The following is a 23,409-nucleotide window of genomic DNA, read 5'->3' on the forward strand; positions in this document are numbered from 1 at the left end:
TGCTCCGGAGCTTGTCGGGTGTGAGTCCTTGTTTGTGAAGTTGGACCTTGCAGGTCAAGTGGGCTTGTTGTTAACGTATCTTCCTCCCAACAACGTTGCAACAGCCCTCCCCTCGCTCCTCGAGTCAGTAGCTGAGCTGGCAGTCGAGTTCCCCAGGCTTATGGTGCTGGGGGATTTCAACCTGCCTTTGCTCGGTGAACACTCTGACAGGGCGCAGGAGTTCATGGCTTCCATGACAGCCATGGACTTGACCCAAGTAATCCGGGGTTCAACTCACTCAGCAGGTCACACACTTGACCTCATATTCCTCTTGGAGCAGTGGAGACGTGATCTAGATTTGAAGGGTATTAAGATCTTGCCCTTGTCATGGTCTGATCCCTTCCTACTGAGGCTTGACTTTCGGAAACCAATTCCCCACTGTAGGGAGGAGAAACCGATTAGGTGGTTCCGCCTCAGACGCCTGATGGACCCTATGGGATTTCAGACGGCGCTTGGAGAAATACCTGACGCTCTCGTCCACAGTCCGGTGGAGTCCTTAGTTGCTGCTTGGAATACAGCGGCGGGGGCTCTAAACCAGATTGCGCCTTTGTGGCCTCTCCGAGATAGCGGATCCAGGAGGACTTCTTGGTTCACCGAGGAACTCCGGGAGATGAAGCGCCAAAAGAGACGCCTAGAGCGCCGCTGGAGGGCCAGTAACTCTGAGTCAGACCGAGCACTGATGAGAGCCTATATCAGAGCCTATCTCGTGGCAATACGGGCGGCGAAATGTGCGCATTTTGCCGCTCTTATTGCATCCGCTGAATTGCGCCCAGCCGCCTTGTTTAGAATAACCCGCTCCTTCTTGAAAGAGAGGACGCGGATGACCCTTTACAAGGTAGAGCTGAGAAATTTGTTCAGTTTCTAATGGATAAAGTCGCTCGGATTCGGACAGATCTGGACTCCAATTGCACGGTACCAGCTGAGGTACCGGGGGAAGGTCTTGAGCAGAGTTTATGGAGCGAGTTTCAACTTGTCGCTCCTGAGGAAGTGGACAAGGCCATGGGAGCGGTGAGTGCCTCCACCTGTATACTGGACCCGTGCCCCTCCTGGCTGGTCTCAACCAGCAGGGAGGTGACACGTGGCTGGATCCAGACGATAGTTAACACCTCTCTCCGGGAGCGATCCTTTCCGCTCCTCTTAAAGGATGCGGTGGTGAGACCCCTCCTGAAGAAACCTCTGGATCCAGCCATTTTGAGTAACTATCATCCAGCCTCCAACCTCCCCTTTGTAGGGAAGGTTGTTGAGAAAGTGGTGGCCTTTCAACTCCGGCGGTCCTTGGATGAAACTGATTATCTGGATTCCTTTCAGTCTGTATTCAGGCCTGGTTACAGCACAGAAACTGCTTTGGTCGCACTGATCGATGATCTCTGGCCAGCCAGGGATAGGGGTCACTCCTCTATCCTTGTGCTCCTTGACCTCTTAGCGGCCTTCGATACCATCGACTATGGTATCCTTCTGAGACGGTTGCGGGAGGTGGGAGTGGGAGGCACCATTCTTCGGTGGTTCTCCTCCTACCTCTTGGACAGGTCGCAGTCAGTGTTGGTCGGAGGACAGAGGTCGACCCCTAGGCCTCTCACTTATGGGGTGCCGCATGGTTCGGTCCTGTCCCCCCTCCTATTTAACATCTACATGAAGCCGCTGGGTGAGATCATATGGCGGCACGGGATTAAATACCATCAATATGCGGACGATACACAATTGTATCTGTCCGCCCCATGCCAACTCAGTAAAGCAGTAGAAGTGATGTGCCAGTGCCTAGAGGCTGTGAGGGTCTGGATGGGAACGAACAAGCTTGCACTCAATCCCGACAAGACTGAGTGGCTATTGATGCTCCCTCCCAAGGATGGTCCAGCTATTCCATCTGTCAGCCTGGGGGGTGAAATTATTCACCCCTCAGAGAGGGCCCACAATTTGGGAGTCCTCCTGGATCCACAGCTCACCTTAGAACATCATTTGTCGGCTGTGACCAGGGGGGCTTTTACCCAGGTTCGCCTGGTGCACCAATTGCGACCCTATTTGGACCGGGAGGCCCTTCGGATAGTCACTCACGCCCTCGTTACCTCAAGACTGGATTACTGTAATGCGCTCTACATGGGGCTGCCCTTGAAGAGTGTTCGAAGACTTCAGTTAGTCCAGAATGCAGCCGCACGAGCGATTGTAGGTGCACCTAGGTACACCCACATTACACCTATCCTCCGCGAGCTGCACTGGCTTCCTATTGGTCTCCAAACACACTTCAAAGTGCTAGTTGTTACTTTTAAAGCCCTACATGGCATCGGACCTGGTTACCTGAGAGACCGCCTCCTGCCAATTACCTCCCAAAGACTGATTAGATCGCACAGACTAGGCCTTCTCCGGATTCCATCTGCCAGCCAATGTCGACTGGCGACACCCCGGGGGAGGTCCTTCTCTGTTGCAGCTCCGGCCCTCTGGAATAAGCTCCCCGTTGAGATCCGGACCCCCACTACCCTTCCAGCCTTCCGCAAAGTGACTAAGACCTGGCTGTTCCGGCAGGCCTGGGGCTGTTGAGTTGTCCAGCCCCACTTCAGGTTTGTGACTGTTGTGTAATTTTAAACTGTTGTTTATTTTTTTTATATCCCCCCCCTCCCTTTTATTGTAAGCCGCCCTGAGTCTCTTTTGAGAGTGGGCGGCATACAAAATTAAATAAATAAATAAATAAATAAATAAATAAATAAATAAATAAATAAATATTGTTTCAAATATAAAAAGTAATAGATCCCAAGGAGTGAAAAGTCAAGAGTGAAGTTTAAAACCACTTTCTCTGCCAAATATCTGTTAGTTTGTAGACATCTGTTATTTTTTTACATGAAAAATCTACATAATTATTAAGTATTAGAACGGAATGTTGCCAACATTCACGGAATTCCTTCCCCCCACAAATGATGGTGTCTTTTTATTGAGATGGAATGTGTCTGTTAGATTTTCTGGAAGTGTCATATTTAGGAATAAATTCTGAGCTGCTTTCAGAACTGACAGATCAAATCAGTGCAGAAAATAAACAGCTGATCAGCAGATGGCCATGGCACAAACATATGGAGTGAACTCCTTTGCTTTGGAATAGTTCCTAGAGTAATCTCTGAGGCACTGAAACTCATTTCACTAAATCTATTAATTAAATATTTACCTATATAAATGTGACATGATTCATTACATTGAATTTACCTTCAGTTTTATGAAGGAAATGTCCTAAATGTGCACAGATATTAATTATAAGAATATAAAATTGTTTTAAGTGGTAGTCTGCATTTGTCATTTCTTTTTGAGGAACAATCCCTGAGAAGATTTGTGGATCTCCTGGACTTCAAATCAAAACATAGATCTGGTGTCAGCAAAAAACAAGCATTAGTGTTTTTTTAATATTTTCCCAAAAGGCTAAATTCTAGACTTCAAATAATTTGTTAGATGTACAGCCAAGGAAAAGGAGACTTCCCTGCTTCAGGCATCTTCCGGAAACTTATTTATATGCAGTATGTCAAATAGAGAATCTCACTGCAAATTTGTAAGATTCATTTATAACAGTTGACAGCGTCAGTAAGTCATGGACTTAGACTATGATTTCTGCTTGGATGACAAGGGAATTAAAAAAGCATACTTTCATAATAAGAATGTCAGGTTTCTTTCCACCAAGAAACTAAATATGTACATTTTCTTGGAAGTTATCTTCATAAACGAATAAGAATATGAAGTTATATTTGTAAAAAGAAAGCCTAGAGAATGACAGATATGTGTACTGCAAATATACATTTTCCACCACTGAGCTTATCAAACTGAAAAGGAAAAACAAGAAAACAAACAGAGGTCAATGTTAACCCCTTTGGAAATGGTTTAGATAAATCGTTTAGATTTAGATAGTTGAAAATTTAAAACATCTAAAAATGATGTATTCCCATCTGTTCATTGCTGAGCAATGGATTAGTAATACCTTGAGTTCTCTTTTCTGCCATATCAATCAGTCAGGGAGTATCTTATGACATATTCCAAATTGCTTTGAAGGATGTTATAGTTGAAAACTAGAATATGGATTCATTAAAAAATAAAATGCTATGAAGTTTAAGAACAGAAAAAAGAGATGGTTTATTGAATTAACTGTTAACTTGCTATAGTGTTTCCCATGAATCCATGACAATGAGTAAAACACAAGGGAAAAGGATTCCAGTGAACCTACATTCACAAGAAACCATCTTACCCCTAACATTTTAAGTTAATTAATAGATCCAGGAGGTGTGACAAACTACTTTTCTCTCTGTATGCTTAATTTTGTACAATCTCTGTCAACCTTGTTTCACTCCTGTCATCATGACATTTCTTTGATTAGTGTCTGTTCCCAATTGTCATTAAATTATCATTTTATTATATTCATCTGATTTTTTTCAATGATGCCATGTAGATTGGAATAGAGAAAGCCGATCGAATTTATGAAGAGTTACCTGACATGGAAAAGATTATCGGAGTTTTACAAGATTATCTTGATGATTACAATATAACAAGCTCTAAAGAGGTCAAGCTGGTATTTTTCCAAGATGCAGTAGAGCATGTTTCAAGGTAAATAATTATCATTAATTTAGTATTAATATTATATATACATTGAATATCGTGTGTGTGTGTGTGTGTGTGTGTGTGTGTTGCATTTGTGCTGATAAATAAATAAATAAAGGGAGACTAGTATAGATCTATTTCAAGCTATTCAAGCTCTCATCAGCTAGCCATACCCTTACTGGGATTTGAACCTGTGCTGTATTACATATTAGGCAGTTGTGTTAGCCACTAAGACACAGGTTCTCCTCCTTTATCAGCTGAGCCAGGGAAATAGGTATGTAATTTTGTGTCACAACCCCTGGTATGCCCAAATATGGGAAGAAGCATACTGCTTTCCTTTCTCTGTCTATCGGCTCATCTCAAGAGACCATCCAGACAGAAAGCCATTATTTTTACTGTTGCCTTTTTGTTACATTTGTGTTGCATTTTTGCTGATAAATAAAGCTTAGTGGCTAATACAACTGCCTAATATGTAATACAGCACAGATCCTCCTATATTTGGGCATACCAGGGGTTGTGACACAAAATTACATACATGTATGTATGTATGTATTTCGCTCTACATGGGGCTGCCCTTGAAGAGTGTTCGAAGACTTCAGTTAGTCCAGAACGCAGCTGCGCGAGCTATTGTGGGTGCACCCAGGTACACCCACGTCACACCTATCCTCCGTGAGCTGCACTGGCTACCCATTAGTCTCCGAATCCGCTTCAAGGTGCTGGTCGCTACCTATAAAGTCCTACATGGCATCGGACCTGGGTACCTGAGAGACTGCCTCCTGCTGATTACCTCCCATAGACCGATCAGATCTCACAGGTTAGGTCTCCTCCGGATTCCATCCGCCAGCCAATGTCAGCTGGCGACCCCCCCGGGGGAGAGCCTTTTCTGTTGCAGCTCCAGTCCTCTGGAATGATCTCCCTGTCGAGATCTGGACCCTTACGACCCTCCCGGCTTTCCACAAAGCCACCAAGTCCTGGCTGCTCCAGCAGGCCGGGGGGCCTGTGAAACATCCAGCCCCACGGAAATTGTGAATGTTGTGGTTTTGTTTTTAAAGTGTTGTCTTTGTCTAGTCTTCCCCCTTCCCTTGTCTATTGTGAGCCGCCGGAGTCCTTCGGGAGTGGGCGGCATACAAGACAAATAAATACAATACAATACAATGTATATATATATATATATATGTATGTATGTATGTATGTATGTATGTATGTATGTATGTATGTATATGAAATATATGACATACCTTTGTCACATATAGGTAGTCTTCAGGTTACAACTGCAATTGTGACTAGCCTTCCAATTAATGAGACAGTGAAAACTTAATAATTCAAGTCGTTAGCAAGGAAAAAAAGAATTATTAAGCTTTCATCTGAGAATATAAGCAGTTCCAAGCTGTGCATATTTTTGTAAAATTAAAGTGTTCAGGTCTGATAAATTTTACATTCCTAAATATCAAGAGTATCCTTTTTTATTACCCTGCCTTCTACATATAGACAGTGGATGTATCTAATACTCCTGCTCTCTCTTTTCCCCACAACAACTTTTCTACATCTCTCTCTAAGAGAATGACCAGCCCTAATCTCCCAACTGGCTTTTATGCCTAAGGGAAGCCTAGAACTCAGAGTTCCTGAGTCCCAGACCAATTCGTTTGTCAAAGTGAACCAAAACTAGATCATATACATAGACAATACATATCAGAGATATAGTGCTCCTTCTGTCTCTATTTCTTGACTTTAAAATTATTCTATCTTGGTTTTTACTTGGCTCTTACTTTACTAATTTTTTATGGTTTTTAATTTTTTTTACCTGTGATCTGCTCAGAGTGACTCTGTGTGTGAAATGGGCAATATCTAAATTTTATTAATATAATTTATATGTCATATCTAATTTATCTCATTCTCTATATCACTATATCATTTATAACTATATCTAGCTAGGTAGCTATAAACAAACCAACCATTAGGTCAGTTTCCAAGCAAGCAAAGACAAGCTCACTCCAATATGTGAACCTAATTTTATATGTCCTTCACCATATTTTAGGTAATGTGACATTTGAATAAAGTAAGATTATCACCCCACCCTGTTGAAATCTAAAAATATTCCACAGAGATTGCAGAAAGACTCATAATATTTAGGTGGAGAGCACTGAAGAGTAGCATAAAGATAGGAAAAAGATGCATGTGTCAAAGCTGTAGAAAGCACTATGTAAGACATATTCAAAGTAAATATGGTACAAATAGTTAAAATATAAAACAAAAATTTGCATGGTATGCAAATAGGGCAAAGAACAAAAAAGGAAAATGCCAGTGAGCAACCTAAACCATTGAAGCCATCAATAAGCCTTGTACCAAAGTACAGCAAACCACAATTTCATAAATCAGAACAGGTTTGGTGGTGATTATATTATATTTCATAAACTTAATTCTTCCTGGTCAGAAGGGGTAACCAAATCTAACACAGGAAATTATATTGAGATTTTTGCCATCAAATTTTAATTACGTGAGTAAGGGTGATTCTTGAGCCATAATAAGAGGGTGCTTGTATGTGTATTGTAGTCATGTCCTAGGAGAGTATTAAAAGAAAATTCCTCTGCTTCAATCCCTGTACATAGAGTATGTCACAGATGAATAAGGTAGAATGGTGTTTTTACTTTTGTAAGTTTTATCAAAGTCAAATGTCATTTCAATTTTCTGCCTAGAATTGCTCGGATGATTCGTCAGGAAAGAGGAAATTCCCTCTTGGTGGGTGTTGGAGGCACAGGGAAGCAGTCTCTGACTAGACTTGCATCTCACATTTGTGGCTATAAATGCTTTCAAATAGAACTAAGTCGTGGCTATAATTATGACACTTTCCATGAAGACCTTAGGAAGCTATACAAAATGGCAGGGGTGGAAGACAAAGACATGGTTTTCCTTTTCACAGACACCCAGGTATGCTATAATAATATTGAAATTCATTTTGCACTTAGAGCACTATGAATATAATGAAATGCGATGTGATTTATGTACTTTTGTTCATGCAGCCAAAGCACTTCAGAAAGGGAATATTAAATGCCATTCAATGTTTAAAGTTCAGATAAGACACTGAAAGTAGATACACTCTGCTAGCACAGGATGAAGATAAAATTTGGATTCATTCATGTTTCTGCAAGATGTGGGCTGTCATTTCTTTGTTTGTTTGTTTGTTTGTTTTTGGCAAAACAGGTAGACCTTGATTTACAACAGTTCACTTGGTGACCATTCGAAATTACAACAGCACTGAAAAAAGTGGCATGATCATTTTTCACACTTATGACCGTTGCAGCATCCCCATAATCTGATTTCACATTGAGTCTTTATTAAAAGTGGTAATTTTTATTTTATTTCTTTAAAAAAAAAACACAAATATTTCATCATTTGTCAATCATTAAGACATTGAAGTACAATTTTTTTGTGTGTGCCCCTCCCTCCCTCCACCCCCCCACCCCCCCTCCTCCTTCCCCCTCCCCCGACTTCCCAGAACCCGTACATGGTATGGATTTTTAACTAACACAGTCTAAAATCTATTGAGAAAAAAGAAATAAAGAAATTAATGACATTCTACATTGACCTTAGCTTCTTCTTACTGAACTAACTTTTAACCGTTTAAATCATTTCTGATCTTAAGCATAGGCTAACTGGAATTTCTTGGTCCCGTATTTATTTTGTATATAGTCAATCCATTTTTTCCAGTCTCGTTTATATATCTCATTTGAATGATCTTTGAGATATGCCGATATTTTAGCCATCTCGGCTAAGTTTGTTACTTTCAATGTCCATTCTTGGATTGTAGGCAAGTCTTCCTTCTTCCAATATTGCACCACCAACAGTCTTGCTGCAGTTATCAGGTGCAGAATCAAATTAGTCTCTACCACTGTAAAGTCAGTACATATACCTAGTAAAAATAACTGAGGAGTAAACTTTATCCTTCTTTTAAAAATATTTTGCATGACCCACCATATTTTTATCCAGAATGCCTTAACCTTTTGGCAGGTCCACCATATATGATAATATGTAGCATCGAGAGAACCACACCTCCAACATTTAGGCTGTACATTCGGATACATAGAAGCCAACTTTTTAGGATCTAAATGCCATCTATAGAACATCTTGTAAAAATTTTCTCTCAGATTTTGAGCTTGTGTAAATTTCACATTTCTTACCCAGATTCTTTCCCATGTATCCAACATTATTGGTTCCTCAATATTTTGAGCCCATTTTATCATACAATCTTTAACTAATTCTGTTTCCGAATCCATCTGTATTAATACATTATATATCCTCTTTATATGCATTAAGCTTTGATCTCTTATTTGTTTAAACAGATTATCCTCAACTTGGATAAAACCCATTTTTTGATCTATTTTCCACCTAGCCTGTAATTGCCCATACTGGAACCATGTTTGAACTACCTTCTCCTCTTTTAATATCTCTAAAGATTTTAATTGTAATACCCCCCTTTCCGAGGTAAGAAGCTGTCTGTAAGTAATTCTGTCCTGTTTTTGTGCTGTATTCATATTTTCAATTGCGTGTCTAGGAATTGCCCACATGGGTATCTTGTCATTTAATTTATATTGGTATTTCTTCCAAACCCGCAATAAAGCATTTCTTAAAATATGACTTTTAAAATTCTTATCCAATTTTTTGTTGAATAACAGGTAAGCATGCCAGCCAAATACCAGATCGTGTCCCTCAATATTCAATATTCTATCATTGGTTAAATGAGTCCAATCACTAATTACAGATAATGCCACTGCATCATAATATAGTTTTAAATTAGGTAGTTTCAATCCTCCTCTCTCACGTACATCTTGCATTATTTTCATCTTTACCCTCGGCTTCTTTCCTGCCCACACAAATTTGTTGATACCCTTCTGCCATTCTAAAAGATTCGCATCTTTTTTAAGTATAGGTAACATTTGGAAAAGAAATAAAAATTTTGGTAAAATGTTCATTTTCACTGCCGCTATCCTACCCAGCAAAGATAAGTGCAATTTCTCCCATTTTTTCATCTCTGTCTGTATGCTATGCCAAAGTGGTTCATAATTATGCTTATATAATTTCCCATTTGAAGTTAAAATAGTAACTCCAAGATATTTGACTTTTTTAACTACCTCACATCCTAGCATCACTCCTAATTCTTCCTTTTGTTTAATATTCATATTTATAGCTAATATTTTGGTTTTTCCTAAATTTATTTTAAAGCCAGACACTTGACCATATTGATTAATCGTATTCATTAAAACCATACTGGATTCCTGCGGTTGTTCCAATATTATGACCAAATCATCCGCAAAAGCGCGGACTCTATATTCTTGCTGCCTAATCTTGATCCCTTTCAAACCATCCAAGCCCCGTATTTTATTCAACAATACTTCCAAAGTTATAATAAACAATAATGGGGACAAAGGACAGCCCTGTCTTGTACCTTTTCCAATTTGAAAAGAGTCTGTTAAACTTCCATTGACTATGATTTGTGCTGTTTGCTGTTGGTATATTGCTTTAATTGAGTGTAAAAAATTATCTCCTATCTGCATTTTTTGCAGTATCTTCAGCAGAAATTGCCAGTTAACTCGATCAAAGGCCTTCTCAGCATCCAAAAATATAAACGCAGCAGGGATCTGGTTGTTCTTTCCCAAATATTCTAATGCATTAATAATTAATCTGACATTACTTTTCATCTGTCTCCCTTGTATAAAACCTGTTTGGTCCGTATGTATCAATTGTTGAATAACCAACATTAACCTATTTGCTAATATTTTAGTAAAAATTTTATAATCTACATTCAGTAATGAAATAGGTCTATAATTTTTGGGTTGAGTAGTATCTTGATCTTTTTTGGGTATCAAAGATATAAACGCTGTCTTCCAAGATGGAGGGACTTTACCTTCCGTTTGAATCATATTAAATAATTCTCTAAGAGGTTCTACCATTTCTAACTGTAAATTTTTATAGTAAACCGCTGTCAAGCCATCTGTACCTGGTGCTTTCCCTGACTTTAATTGCTTAATTACCTGCAGGATTTCCCCCGAGGTTATTGGTTGATTCAATTTTTGCCTGTGTTCTTCTCTAACTGAAGGTATTTTCTCTTTGTGTAAATATTTGTCTATGTCTAAACCATTAATTTTATCCCCTTTATACAGTTCTGTAAAAAATTCCCAGAAAGCCTTTTGAATCTCTTCCTGTTGAAACACCTCCTTCCCTCTGTAAATCAGTTTAGATATATTTCGAGTTTTCCTTTTTTTCCTAATCTGATAAGCTAACCATCTGCCAGGTTTGTTTGCATTACAAAAAGTATTGTGTTTTGCATATAATAAATTAGTAGCTACCTGGTCAGAGATCAACATGTCAAATTGAGATTTTAATATGTTAATAGCTTCCTTAACCTTTGTATCGTCTGGGTTCATTGTTAACTCCAGCTCTTTTCTCTTAATTTCCTCTTCCAGTTCTGTTCGTTTTAACCCTTGCTTATTTCTATGTGTTTTATTTATATTCATCAAAACTCCTCTCATATACGCTTTGCTTGCATCCCATACAAATTCCATAGATGTACCCTTATTCATATTCAAAACAAAATATTCAGATAGTAATTTTTTACAATCATTAATATACTTTTCATATCTAAATAAGTTTTCATTCAATCTCCAAGACCTTCTTGCCTGCACTACCCTTCCCAACTCCATCCAAACTGGGTTATGGTCCGAAAGGACCCTAGCCGCAATCTTTGTTTTCTTGACCCTAGAAAGCAAATCATTAGTGGTTAGAATAAAATCAATCCTTGAAAGGGATTGATGCCTGTCCGAGAAGAAAGTGAAGTCATATTCCTCTGCATTTCTTTCTCGCCAAATATCTCTCAATTCAAAATCATCCATAATGTCAAAGAAAGATTTGGGTAACTTTGCTCGCATCTTGGTATTTAGGCGGGAAATCTTCTTATCTCTCTTAGTGTCTATCACTCCATTCCAGTCACCCAATAGTATACAGGAACTATAGTCCCACTGTACTAATTTAGCATGAAGATTTCTATAGAATCTATCTTGCTGTTGATTTGGAGCATAAATTCCCAAAAGTAATGTCTTTTTCCCTTCTAAGATTAAGTCTAAAGCAATGTATCTTCCGAAGGGATCTGCTTCTATTAATTCAGCTTTCATATCTTTTCTTAAGTATACAACTATACCATTCTTCTTTTCCATAGCAGAAGCTGCAAAATGTTGACCAAGTTTTGAGTTGATCAAATATTTTTGATCAGTTGACTTGATATGAGTTTCTTGCAAACAAATTACATCGTTCTTAAACTGTTTGAGATAATGAAATATTTTCTTCCTCTTCTGTGGAGAATTCAGTCCGTTGACATTCCATGTTAAAATCTTAGTTGTCATCTTTGGTTGGTTGAAGCATATTTAGAGCTTCCTGCATGGCCTGTTTAACCTTAGGTCTAGCTCCTCCCACTGCTTCCAGATTTGTTATTGTAGTTCCTTGATCGATGGCCGATGATTGTTGATGCTGTTGCTTTTTAGCTTGTTTCTCCATACGTCTAGTAGTCATGCGGCTAGGTCTTGGTTCCATAGCACCTTGCACTTCTAGGGAAGAGAGATGCTCCATCTTGTCTGGTGGTTGTGTAGTTTGCTGTCTATCCTGTCCTTCTTGTGGTCTTTCTCTAGGTCCAGATGGTGCAGGGTGTCCGGCCTTCAATATATTATAATAAAAATCTCGGGCTTTCCATACAGAGTTGAGGCGGTACCTTTGCTTATCAAATGTAAATATGATGCCAAATGGTGCATCCCATCTATACTGTATCTGACGATTTCTGAGTTCTTCGACCAAAAAAGCGTAGTCTCTCCTGGCTCTTAACATTTGAGGTGGTATCTCTTTCAAAACAGCCAGGTCTTGACCGCCAATTTGAAGCTTAGTGTTATAAGACGCTTGCAGTACCATATTTCTAAGCTCTCTTGTAGTAAAATATATAACGATGTCTCAAGGAAGCTGCTTCTGCTTTGCCAGCCAGGAGTTAACGCGGTAAGCTTTGTCAATTTGCCAGTCTAGGTTGGTCCCTGGTCTTCCCATCAGGCGGTCAAAAGCTTCCGATAGGATCTGTTTCAGGTTCTCCTGTTTCTCCTCACGCAGCCCCCTTACTCTTAATGCGAACTCCATTTGTCGGTACTGTATCATAATAATTTCTTTTTCAGCATTTTCCACTTTTTGTTCCACCACCTCTGTTTTCAATGTCAAGTTAGCATTGGCATCATTAAGAACCTCTAGAGTATCTTCCATTCCAGAAATATGTTCTGTTAATACAGTTACAAGTCTCAGCATGTTGTCTCTAATTTTACCAACCTTAGCATCAAATTTCTCATACAGCTCCTGTTTAAGTCCTTTTATTTCACTTTTAATTTCTTCTTTCATTTGTTTTATTTCCTCTTTTCTCTCCTGCTTTACCACCTCTCTATTATCTCTAAACTTATCTTCCATTTTAATTGTCTGTGCATTAAGAGCCTCGCTTAGATTACTCAGGAAAAATTCTTTCGTTAACACATCCCCAGCAGGGGGCGTAGGAAGCGGAGGCTGCAGCTTTGTGCCAGGCACTGAGGATGTGCCCCTGGAAGTAGAGGGTGACGACTTCAAGTTAATATTTGGTTTTGAGGCCATTTCAAAATTTATCTGCCTGCAGTTAATAAAACTCTATTGCCTGAATATGCAGCTTTAAGTAAAGAGGCTGAGTTCCCCTTTTATTTTGAAGTTTAAGGCTTGGCAAAACTTTCAGTGAGTAAACATTGTAACAAGACCGTTCAGCAGATTCATCACCATTTAACTTCCAGATAAGCAAGGTTAATGAAGGGGTAAAATTCTTGTAGAAATGAAACTAATTAAAAAGCTTCTGCTGGCCTATTGTGAAACCAAAACATATGATAAGCAATCTCTTTTGTTTTGAATTCTTGTGAGGATTAACAAAAAGTGTTCGTTATTACCGGAGAAACCAGCCTGCTCGGCGCCATTTTAAAAGCCTCTAAGTAAATAATTTTTCGGAGGAGAAAAAGAAAAGAAGCTAAAATGTTGATAAACAATTATTGTCCACGCAAACGGATTCAGCTCGTGATAAGATTAAATCAAACAAAACTTTGAACAGAGTGGGGGAGACCTACTTTGTCCTGCACAAGGCAGTTTGAAGTTCCCAGCACGGACAGCCGTTCTGCCTTGGGCTAGCCCCCCTTTCCCTGCAAGCACAATAGCTGCAAAAATCGAAGAGCATTTGCCAGCAAAACAGTTTCTTCTTTCCTTCTTGCCTGAAGGATAAGAAAACCTGATAAGACGTCAGATGGAAGATCCTCTAAACAGGTACGTAGCCAGGAATTCGGAGGCAGCTGATTTTTTGCTGCCACCACCAGCAGGCTCCTCCCAGGGAGTCCCACATTGAGTCTTTATTGATTAGTCCTTGGGCCATATCAAAGTTCAAAGTTCCAGAAACAAATTATTACTAAAATTTGATAAAAGCAATATAAAATTAAATTTGATAAAATACAATTTAAAATGGAATTGGAATTTAAAAAATGACTTAAAATGGAATTGTAATAAAATACAGTCTAAAATGAAATTGGAATCGAATACAATAATTTAAGATATACATAAAATATGATAAAATTATATTTCGGCGTCATCCCTGCAAACTACCCCGATCAGTCCCACATATGCAGAGCTCAACCAAACCATTTTGTTTAAGTCCTATGCTGTGTTAAATGTTATTTTCCAGTTCTGGCTGCACATAAGGTAAGTTGTTTTGATATGGGGATCCCAATGGGTCATTCGTTTGGTATATTGACCAAGGTACTTGTCTCTCATCCCCTTATAAAGCAACAATCAAATAGGATCTGAGCCAGGTCTTCTACCTCTGCTACTCCGCAAATGCAGAGACTCTCGCTCGCGTAAATATCTCCATAAGATTTTTTGGCAGTTGTAACTTCAAATAGCTGTCTACTTGAAAAGTATGTCTGTATTTACTCAGCATTTCAAGTTACCCACCTTACTAAGAATACCCATGATCAGGTGATTTCACAACTGACTCACATTTATGATGGTTGCAGTGTCCTAGGATCATATGATCACCTTTTGTGACCTTCAAACAAGCAAAGTCAATGGGAAAGCCAGATTCACTTAACAGCCATGTTACTAATTTAACAACTGCAGTGATTCACTTAACAAATGTGGCAGGAAAAGCTGTAATGGAATAAAATGGAATAAAACTCAACAAATTTCTCATTTAGGAGCATAAATTTTGGGCTTACTTGGCTTGTAAGTAATTGGGTCATAACTAAGGATTACCTCTGTCTGCCTTGTGGTTTTATCCCAGATACTGGTACAAACTGGCAGGCAATGAAGTTTGCTAGTTTTTGGTGAAGGGTAATTCAAGGCATAGCAAAGAATTCTCACTCTTCATTCTAGGAATTGTAATGAAAAGTGATAGAGGGACATAGCTAGTAATGTACAATTCCAGATTAAGAAGATGGAACTCTTTTATAGCATGAATAAGAATCCTTAGCTACTGTAGAACTTGCAACTGTATGTGTATCAGTCACTGCTGGATAATGACACTCTCCATAAAACTAAAAAGTGCCCATAAATTACAGAAAGAGAAAAAATAACACTATAAGAATCCATTGACATGCCTAAACCAGTGTAGAAATACAAGAATAAAAAAGAGGGCAAAAAAGCACAAAGAAACAAAAAGAAGCTCATGAAATGTTGATATCAGACATTGTTTTCAACAATGAAAATGACAATGATTTCCATGGCAACATTAATAAGTGATTGAAGTGTGGAATAACATGGAGGAATTGAGGATAAAGTAGTGATATAAACAGTGTTTGATACTTAGAACAGTAATTTATTTACAAAATAAACTAAATCTATTGAAAGGACATTTTTAAAATAGTTATTTGTGCCAGTATTAATTGATGAATAGAGGATAGAACTAAACAGATGTTACCATGTTACATGAATAGGATTCTGTGGATTTACATAATTCTGATACCTTAAAAAATTAAACCAATGAGGAAAAATTATAGAGGAAGTTTGGATGGTAATTCTGGGAACAAGGGAAAGATGAAAAGGGGAAAGTGGGAGAGATACCAGTCTTGCCTTATTTCTGGCATGAAATCCTTTCAGGGCTCCTTGGGTTATTTCTCAGCCAAAACCCAGAATTACAAAAAATAGTTGAGAAGTTTTTGGATGAATTATGAGCAGTCTCAAATAATTTATTTATTTATAATAATTCTGGGAGTTGAAGTCCACACATCTTCAAGCTGCCAAGACTGAGAAACACTGATTTAGCAGAATGTCTGGAATGTGAAGTTATGCTTGGCTTTGAAAGAAAATATATTGATTTGCTCTTAAGGAGCTGATTAGCATCCATCCAGTCCATAAGAAAGCTCTAAAACCTTCTTATTCACTGTTCTCATATTTAGTTTATCCAGTATCCTTTTTTTTAAAAAAAAACACAGTCCTGTAATGTCTCACTACTCAGGCTTAACCTCACTAGGGACTGGGAACTCAAGAGATAATCTAAGGCAAACGTTCCCTCTATCTGCCTCCAATCTTTAGTATCATTATCTTAACATTCAATTCACAATGATACCTCTTATACTATACCTGAGCCAGAAAATCCCCACCATTTTTATTTTTGAAAACCTATTTCATAAGGGCCGTTCTCTGCAGCTGCTCTTAGTTTCCCCCATGATTCCCTGCACTCATCTTGGAATAGCCTCTCCTCTCATAATCAACCGCCACATATTTTCAAATAATGGTGTGCCTTCAATAATTTTAGGCGAAGGTTTATGCATTTGCTGCCTGAAAGCAGCAGGAGGGTCAATTTTCACTCAGCTTGAGAAACAATACAATAAGAGGCTGATAAAAATGTAAAGTTAATCAAAGGTGGGCAATTGGTTGCAAAAGGCTCACTCAAGTCCTTGTCTCTGTGGCTGCTACAGATAGACAGACAGACAGACAGATATACATAATGTATATAAAACAATAATAAGCATTATTTATCAAGATATATCACAAGGACATTAAGGAGCTCTCTTCATTCCTAAAACAATTCCAATTGTTTCATTATAGAATACAAATGATACATTGTAGAATAGAAATAAAAAATAAGTACAGTGGAATAGAATGAAAAAAATATAGTAGAAGTGTTTAACTACATTAAAAATTGGAACCTGTTAACATTGAGATTATTTCAGTAGTTCTAACTTTTCAAAGTTTTCAGTTTCCAAGATTGGTTACTCGATGAGATACGATATTAGTTGAAGTGCATTCAGGAATGATTAGGCTGCTATTCTAATAGACCTACTTCACATAAATTACATTTTATAGGAGAATTGGAACTGCCATGAAATAACCCAGTTACTGTGAGATGGTTAGTATTATTTATCAAGCATTTCTTTCTTTAAAAAAAAATGATAAACACTTTTAACATCATTTTAAGATTGATACATATCTACCTCATTTAATAGCAAGGAAATCTCTCCAGTGTTATGTAAAATTTAATTAAGCTCAGCAGGCTTTTCCTGAAAGTTTTTATCAAAACTTGGAGGATTAGGATTCTGAACTTGATACAGCTCCTTGTATCTTACTACTCTTTGAAGGATAAAATTCCTTTTAAAATCTAGTTTATATAAGGATCAGATAAATATCAATAGGAGGCACTATACTAAATTTATGTAAACTGTTAATAGTGTTGGTAGGATAATCACAAATTGACACATATTATCATTTTTGGTGATAATGCCCAATTAGTTTTTTATTACAAAGTTTTTGAAGAAATTCACCCCACAATCTTTCATAATGAATCCTGCTTTTAATTATCCATATTTCCTAAAGCAAAGAAATTGATGCAGCATAAGTAATAGATTCAATTTCTGTCGTTAGCTGCCAAATTTAGTATTGCAATATGTTAGAAAACTAAAACACAATTACAGCAACGGTACTTAAAAATATCTCTCTGACTGAAAATTAACACAACAATAAAGAGCTTTGAAAACCCCCACAATAAATTATGATTCTCTAACTCTTACTGCTATTTATTAGCTATATATTGGCAGTAGTTTTTCTAATAATGTAATCTATATCAATGTTGCTGTGGTTACCAATATTGAATTTGAGATATTTAAAATCTGTTTCTTCTTTGAATATCACATGCATCAAATGAAATGTTTACTATAGTGATAGATCATCATGAATATCATCACCAATTGTTTAGTTCATTATTGTTATTTTTGTTTAGTTTTTGCCTTTTGCTCCGTGAAAGAAAAAATGGAATTTGCATGAAATACTTCAATTGTGTGAAATAAATATGTGTTTGTCTGTTCATTAAATTTATATGATGCTTATCTCCCCAGTAAGGCAATTCTGTGACTTATATAGATCATAAATAATTTATCGTTGTTTATCAGGCATGTTTTAATCTATTTCTTTCTTAACACCCAACAATAATAACTTAACAATTCATAAACACGTTGGTATTCATGAAATTAGTCTCATTGGTCAGGGTAATTGTTTAATTTAGCATTTCTTCCATTTTCTCAAAAGATTAATTTTTGATCTAGATAGATTTCATTTTATTTCATAGAGTTTGAAATCTGTCAGTATTGAACTAAAACAGTATCCTTTCTTAACTGGAGCAAAAGAGATGATCATTAAGACATACTGTATGCTATATGCAATCAGACTGCCAAAGGCACATCATCTGAGCATGTTAATTATGTATCATGAAATGGAAACAGCTTAGCTATCAGGGAACAAATTGAATAATAAACCCTATAGCAATTGGTCAAACATTATAGAATGATAGAATTGTAAAGAGCGATTAAATGAACCCTTTGCTCAGAGCAAAAACACATCCTAGACAGATGGCCGTATAGCAGGGTGTCAAACACACGTCATCACAGTGGCATCACATGATATATTGGTACTTTTGTCCCCTTTTCTAAACTGGGCATGGGTGTGACAAGTGCATGACACATCCGGCCCGTGGGACAGGAGCTTGACAGCCCTGCCGTCAAACTCCTCTTTGCCTGAACATCAGTGAAGGAGAACTCATCACTTCTTGAACTAATTTGTTCCACAGTCAAACTGCTCCTTTTTTGAGGGGTGGAGACATTCATTTGGAATCCTCTTTCTTGTAACTTAAATCCATCTTGTGCGCTCTAGAATGATAGAAACAAACAAATGTGATAGTCTTTCTGTCATTCCTTCTCAAAGCTAAATGTGCCAAACTCCTTCTGTCAGGTTCAGGGATCATCAATAGCATTCCCTTATGCTGTAAGATATTCTGTGGCTTAGCCTCAGAGCAAGACAACTTACTTCCCATGAGAAACTTACTCTGGGGTCTGATGGACTGGTTTGATAATTGGTTTCGGCATGGGGTTACTCAAAGCCCTTATTAAAGAATGTTTAGTGTAGGAAATATATTTTCAGGGATATATTTGAATCGGATTAATATATTAACTGAATCACAAATTGGTTTATTGCCAGCTTTGAAAGAAATGGAGGAGGCCTAAAAAACCCTGTGCAATTGCTTTTAAGAAATGTGTGCAAATTAAAATATGTATGAAAATGGGCACCATAGTCAGGTATTCCATAAGGTATAGCCAGCACAAAATATTTGATTAGATCACATACCTAGTTAGCTCAATGCAGCTGTTGAGGTGTAATGGGGCAGGACTACAAAGACAATGGGGTTTTGAGAGAACTAAAGGCAGGATTCTGTGATTGTAGCCCCCCCCCCCCCCAAAGGGAGTTAATTTATTTTGCTTTGCCAGAGTTCTGTGGCCTCCCAGCTTTTCAACATTTCTTGGCCTTTTCTATGTTTTATGGCTTAGCTGACTATTTTAGTTTCCCTGGGAACATATATTAAAGTGGCAATTTGTAGCTTAACTGCCTCAAATCTCCATCAGGAAACAGTTTGAGAATTTTTACTTCATCAGAGATAATTTAACAGAAAGTTATGAAAAATATTTCAAACAATTAAAATATTGAGATAATGCACAGAATCACTATAAAACTTGGATACCATGTACTAGTAGATAAATCCTAAGGCAGAGTTACCTTGACGAAAGGTGGTTGGCCTATTAATTTAATAAACAAACAAACAATAAAAATAAGATACTGCTTTAAACTTAATCCAGCAAAAATTCATAAAAAACTTACTCAGATGAAAATAGACATGGAATTCTGAGAAAAACATCTGTTTTTTTTGCACGTGCCTTTCTTTCTTTCTGCATCCCACTCTTTCCCCTTGTTTTCTAGTAATGTTTGTTTTTTTCTGAATTTGAGTGACATATATCATTAGGAAGATATAATACAGATTATTTATGTTCTGTGGAATATTGTGGTACACATGGTTACTCTTCTACTTTTTACTGTACTGATTTAATGAAGCAGAATAAAAATTGGCACTATTATGATTATCCAGGGACTCTTTCTGTTGAAAATATAAACTTGTCTTTTAAGAGCCATAGTGGCACAGTGGTTAGAGTGCAGTACTGCAGGCTCTGCTGACTGCCAGCTTCCTGCAATTTGATATCACCAGGCTCAAGGTTGACTCAGCCTTCCATCCTTTCTAGGTTGGTAAAATGAGGACCCAAAATTGTTGGGGGCAATATGCTGACTAAATGCTATTGCTATTACAAATTTATGGTAGAAATGAAATCAGTAAAATTGAACTATCCAGATTTTTTAAGATGTTGCTTAAAACTTCCTTATTTTGCTAAGGACTTGACAAATTTAGATGAGGTTAATTTTTCAATCTTTATTTATATTCAGAAGTAAGCCCCATTCAAGATAAATCAAAATAGGTCTGCAAAAAAAAATTGAGAGCTGTTTTGGTTATTCCACATAATCTTTATGTTTTTTGGTGCACTGAATCCAAAAATGATCTCCATTTTGTCATAGGACATCACGTTTCCTGATAATTTAGGTAACTGTTAAATAAAGCAATACCTCAAAACAAATGGAAATAGACTTATAAAATTAAAGTTTTATTACAATATTTTCATGAAAATTCTTTTTTGAACTGAAATGAGCTCACCTACACACACTAAACTCGATTCTTCTTCCTTGTGAGGCTCCTTTTGGTGCATTTACGCCTGTGAGTAGCATCTGGAATGTCTCTGAAGCATCCAACAGTAGTCTGCCATCATTGTAATGCTCCATTTTCCCTGGTATCTCGTTTCTATCTCTTTAATGTCTTGGTGGAATCATTCACCTTATTCCTCACTCACATCTCCCAAATTTTCAGGAAAGTAGTCAAGGTGAGACTGGAGGAAATGCACTTTCAATCTCATCAGGCAACCTAAAGCTTGAAATGCTTTCAGCATTCTTCCGATGATCTTTTTGTAGTGAGGATCTTTGTTATTGCCTAAAAATTTCTGTACGACTTCTTTAAATGCAACCCACCCTTCTTTTTGAGGATCTGTCATGGTATTGACAAACTCTTGATCAACTATAAGCCTTCTAATGTCTGGTCTGACGAACACACCTTCCTTCAATTTTGCCTCCGACAGGCATGGAAACTTGGTGACCAAGTATTTGAAGCATTCTCCATCTCTTGGAAGTGATTTTACGAATTGCTTCATCAATCCCAATTTTATGTGGAGAGGCAGAAGAAGAACTTTATGGGAAGGTACCAAAGTTTCTCAGAGGACATTTTTTTCACTGACTGTTAGCACCCTTGGCTGCCAACTCTTCTTGGTCCAGTGATTTTATTGGTCTCGACTGTCCCATAGACACAGAAAACAAGGGTATTTGGTATACCCAGCTTGTTGCCCGAGCAGCATGCACAAGACCTTCAAGTCCCCACACACTTGCCAACCATGGTCTTCATATTTAAGTTTACAAAGAACCAATTCCAAGCTCTCATAGGTTTCCTTCAAATGTATGGAATGATCTAAAGGTATGAAAGCATAAAAACCATTGTGGAGTAAAACTGCTTTTAGACTTCCTTTTGAAGAATCTATAAAAAGTCGCCATTGCTCTGAATCATATTGGATTTTAAATTGACCCATCAGACCTTCGACATCGATGCAATAAACCAACTTGCCTTCCTGGACGAAGTAAGGAACAAACTCCTTTTCACGATGTCTGAACCATGAAGATGACACTCCTGGCAACAATAAATTCCTGCTTTTCAGCCTTGATCCAAGTAACTCAGCGGCATCTTTGGGAAGAGTCAAGTCTCTTACCAAATTATTCATCTCCTCCTGAGAAAACAATTTTGGTCTTGTATCATCTTCAAAGTCAGAACTTGATTTGTCATCTGGTTCAGGTATGACTTCACCTTCATCAGAGCCACGTATATCTTCCAAGGTAGCAGGGGGCTTGGGTACTGGTATATCTTTGCCAGGGGTGGGTTTCAAAAATTGTTTGAACCTACTCTGTGGGCATGGCCTCCTTTGTGGGAGTGGCTTGCCGCCCATGTGACCGGATGGAAGTGGCTTGCCGCCCATGTGATCAGATGGGAATGGCCTGCCAGGCTGCCACCCATGTGACCTGGTGGGAGTGGCCAAGACAATGTTATTACTAGATATTACTAATTACCAGATATTATTAATATTACTAGATCATTATTAATACGTAGATAACTGCGGGACATTACACACACACACACACACAAATTATGATAGTGCAAGCAAAACACCAAAAAATAAGAATCCCCCCCCCCCAAAAGACTGCCAATGAAACCAGTTTTTTTTTTCCTAAGCCTAAGGACAGGAAAGACAAAGTCACTGGAATAAAAACCATCAAGGCAATTTGGAAAATTATAAAGGATAGGCGCTCACAGAACCATCAACCACCTCAGAATTACCTAAACAACGAGGGTGAAACACACTAAATCTGGCAAAGCTGCCTTGCAAGAAACCTGGCCTGCCCATAGAAAAGCAGCTACTTTGAGACACATAAACCTGGTCTGAACACTTAAAAACAACATATTGCATCACAAAGAAAACATATGCAAAAAAGAATAACTTCTTGTAGTAAATATATTTTATAAACAATTAAAAAATAAAATTCCCCTCCAAATAATTAAAAAGATATTCTATAAATAAAAGAAATCCTTAAAAACCATTGTTAAGTATTACACCAGCAATAATTTACACTGTAACAATTTTAAGTTATTGTACCAGCCATAGTATACTGTAACCATTAGTTCAATCCACCAGCAATAATTTACACTGTAACCATTTCAAACTATTCCACAGACAATAATTTAAAATGAAACCATTAATAATATTCCATACACAATAAATTACAATAAAACTATTATAAAAAATTCTATGCACAATACATTTCAAAGTATTGATTGTAGAATATTTTAAAATGGTTTATTTTAATTTATTTTGGATAGAATCTTTTTTAAATAGTCTAATAAATTAAAGTAAACCATTTTAAAATATTCTACACTCAATACTTTTAAGTAAACTATTAAAAAAAATTCTGTGTATTAAATAAAATATTATTTTAAAATACATTAAAAAAATAAAAGAAAAAAAACGGATCACTTACCAGCAGGCAGAATCAGCAGCATTCCGATGCAATGAATGGATCCTCGTCGCGATGGATGGAAGCAACAGGGAGCAGCCAGGCAGCAGGAACAGTTAAGACACTGGAGCCTCAGACAAGGCTAGGGTCACTAAGCAGGTTGCCTGGCAGACCACTTCGCTACCAGGCCGCGGCTTTCGTGAGGGAAGGCCTGGAGGCCTTCCCTTGTGAAAGCTAGGCCACCCCACCCACCCACCTTCGGCCGTGTAG

At 37.8% G+C, this 23,409-nt stretch overlaps 1 protein-coding gene across 1 annotated transcript in view; it reads left to right on the forward strand.

Annotated features, from left to right (window-relative positions):
- The window catches only part of DNAH6 (dynein axonemal heavy chain 6), a 194,617-nt gene that overhangs the window by 84,112 nt on the left and 87,096 nt on the right, over positions 1–23,409 (forward strand). The window contains exons 44-45 of the mRNA XM_032214516.1: positions 4,448–4,602; positions 7,290–7,521. Coding sequence (XP_032070407.1) covers positions 4,448–4,602; positions 7,290–7,521 — 387 coding nt within the window. The remainder of the gene's footprint in view (positions 1–4,447; positions 4,603–7,289; positions 7,522–23,409) is intronic.

Source organism: Thamnophis elegans, chromosome 3 (assembly GCF_009769535.1).
Source record: "Thamnophis elegans isolate rThaEle1 chromosome 3, rThaEle1.pri, whole genome shotgun sequence".
Taxonomy (NCBI): Eukaryota; Metazoa; Chordata; class Lepidosauria; order Squamata; family Colubridae; genus Thamnophis; species Thamnophis elegans.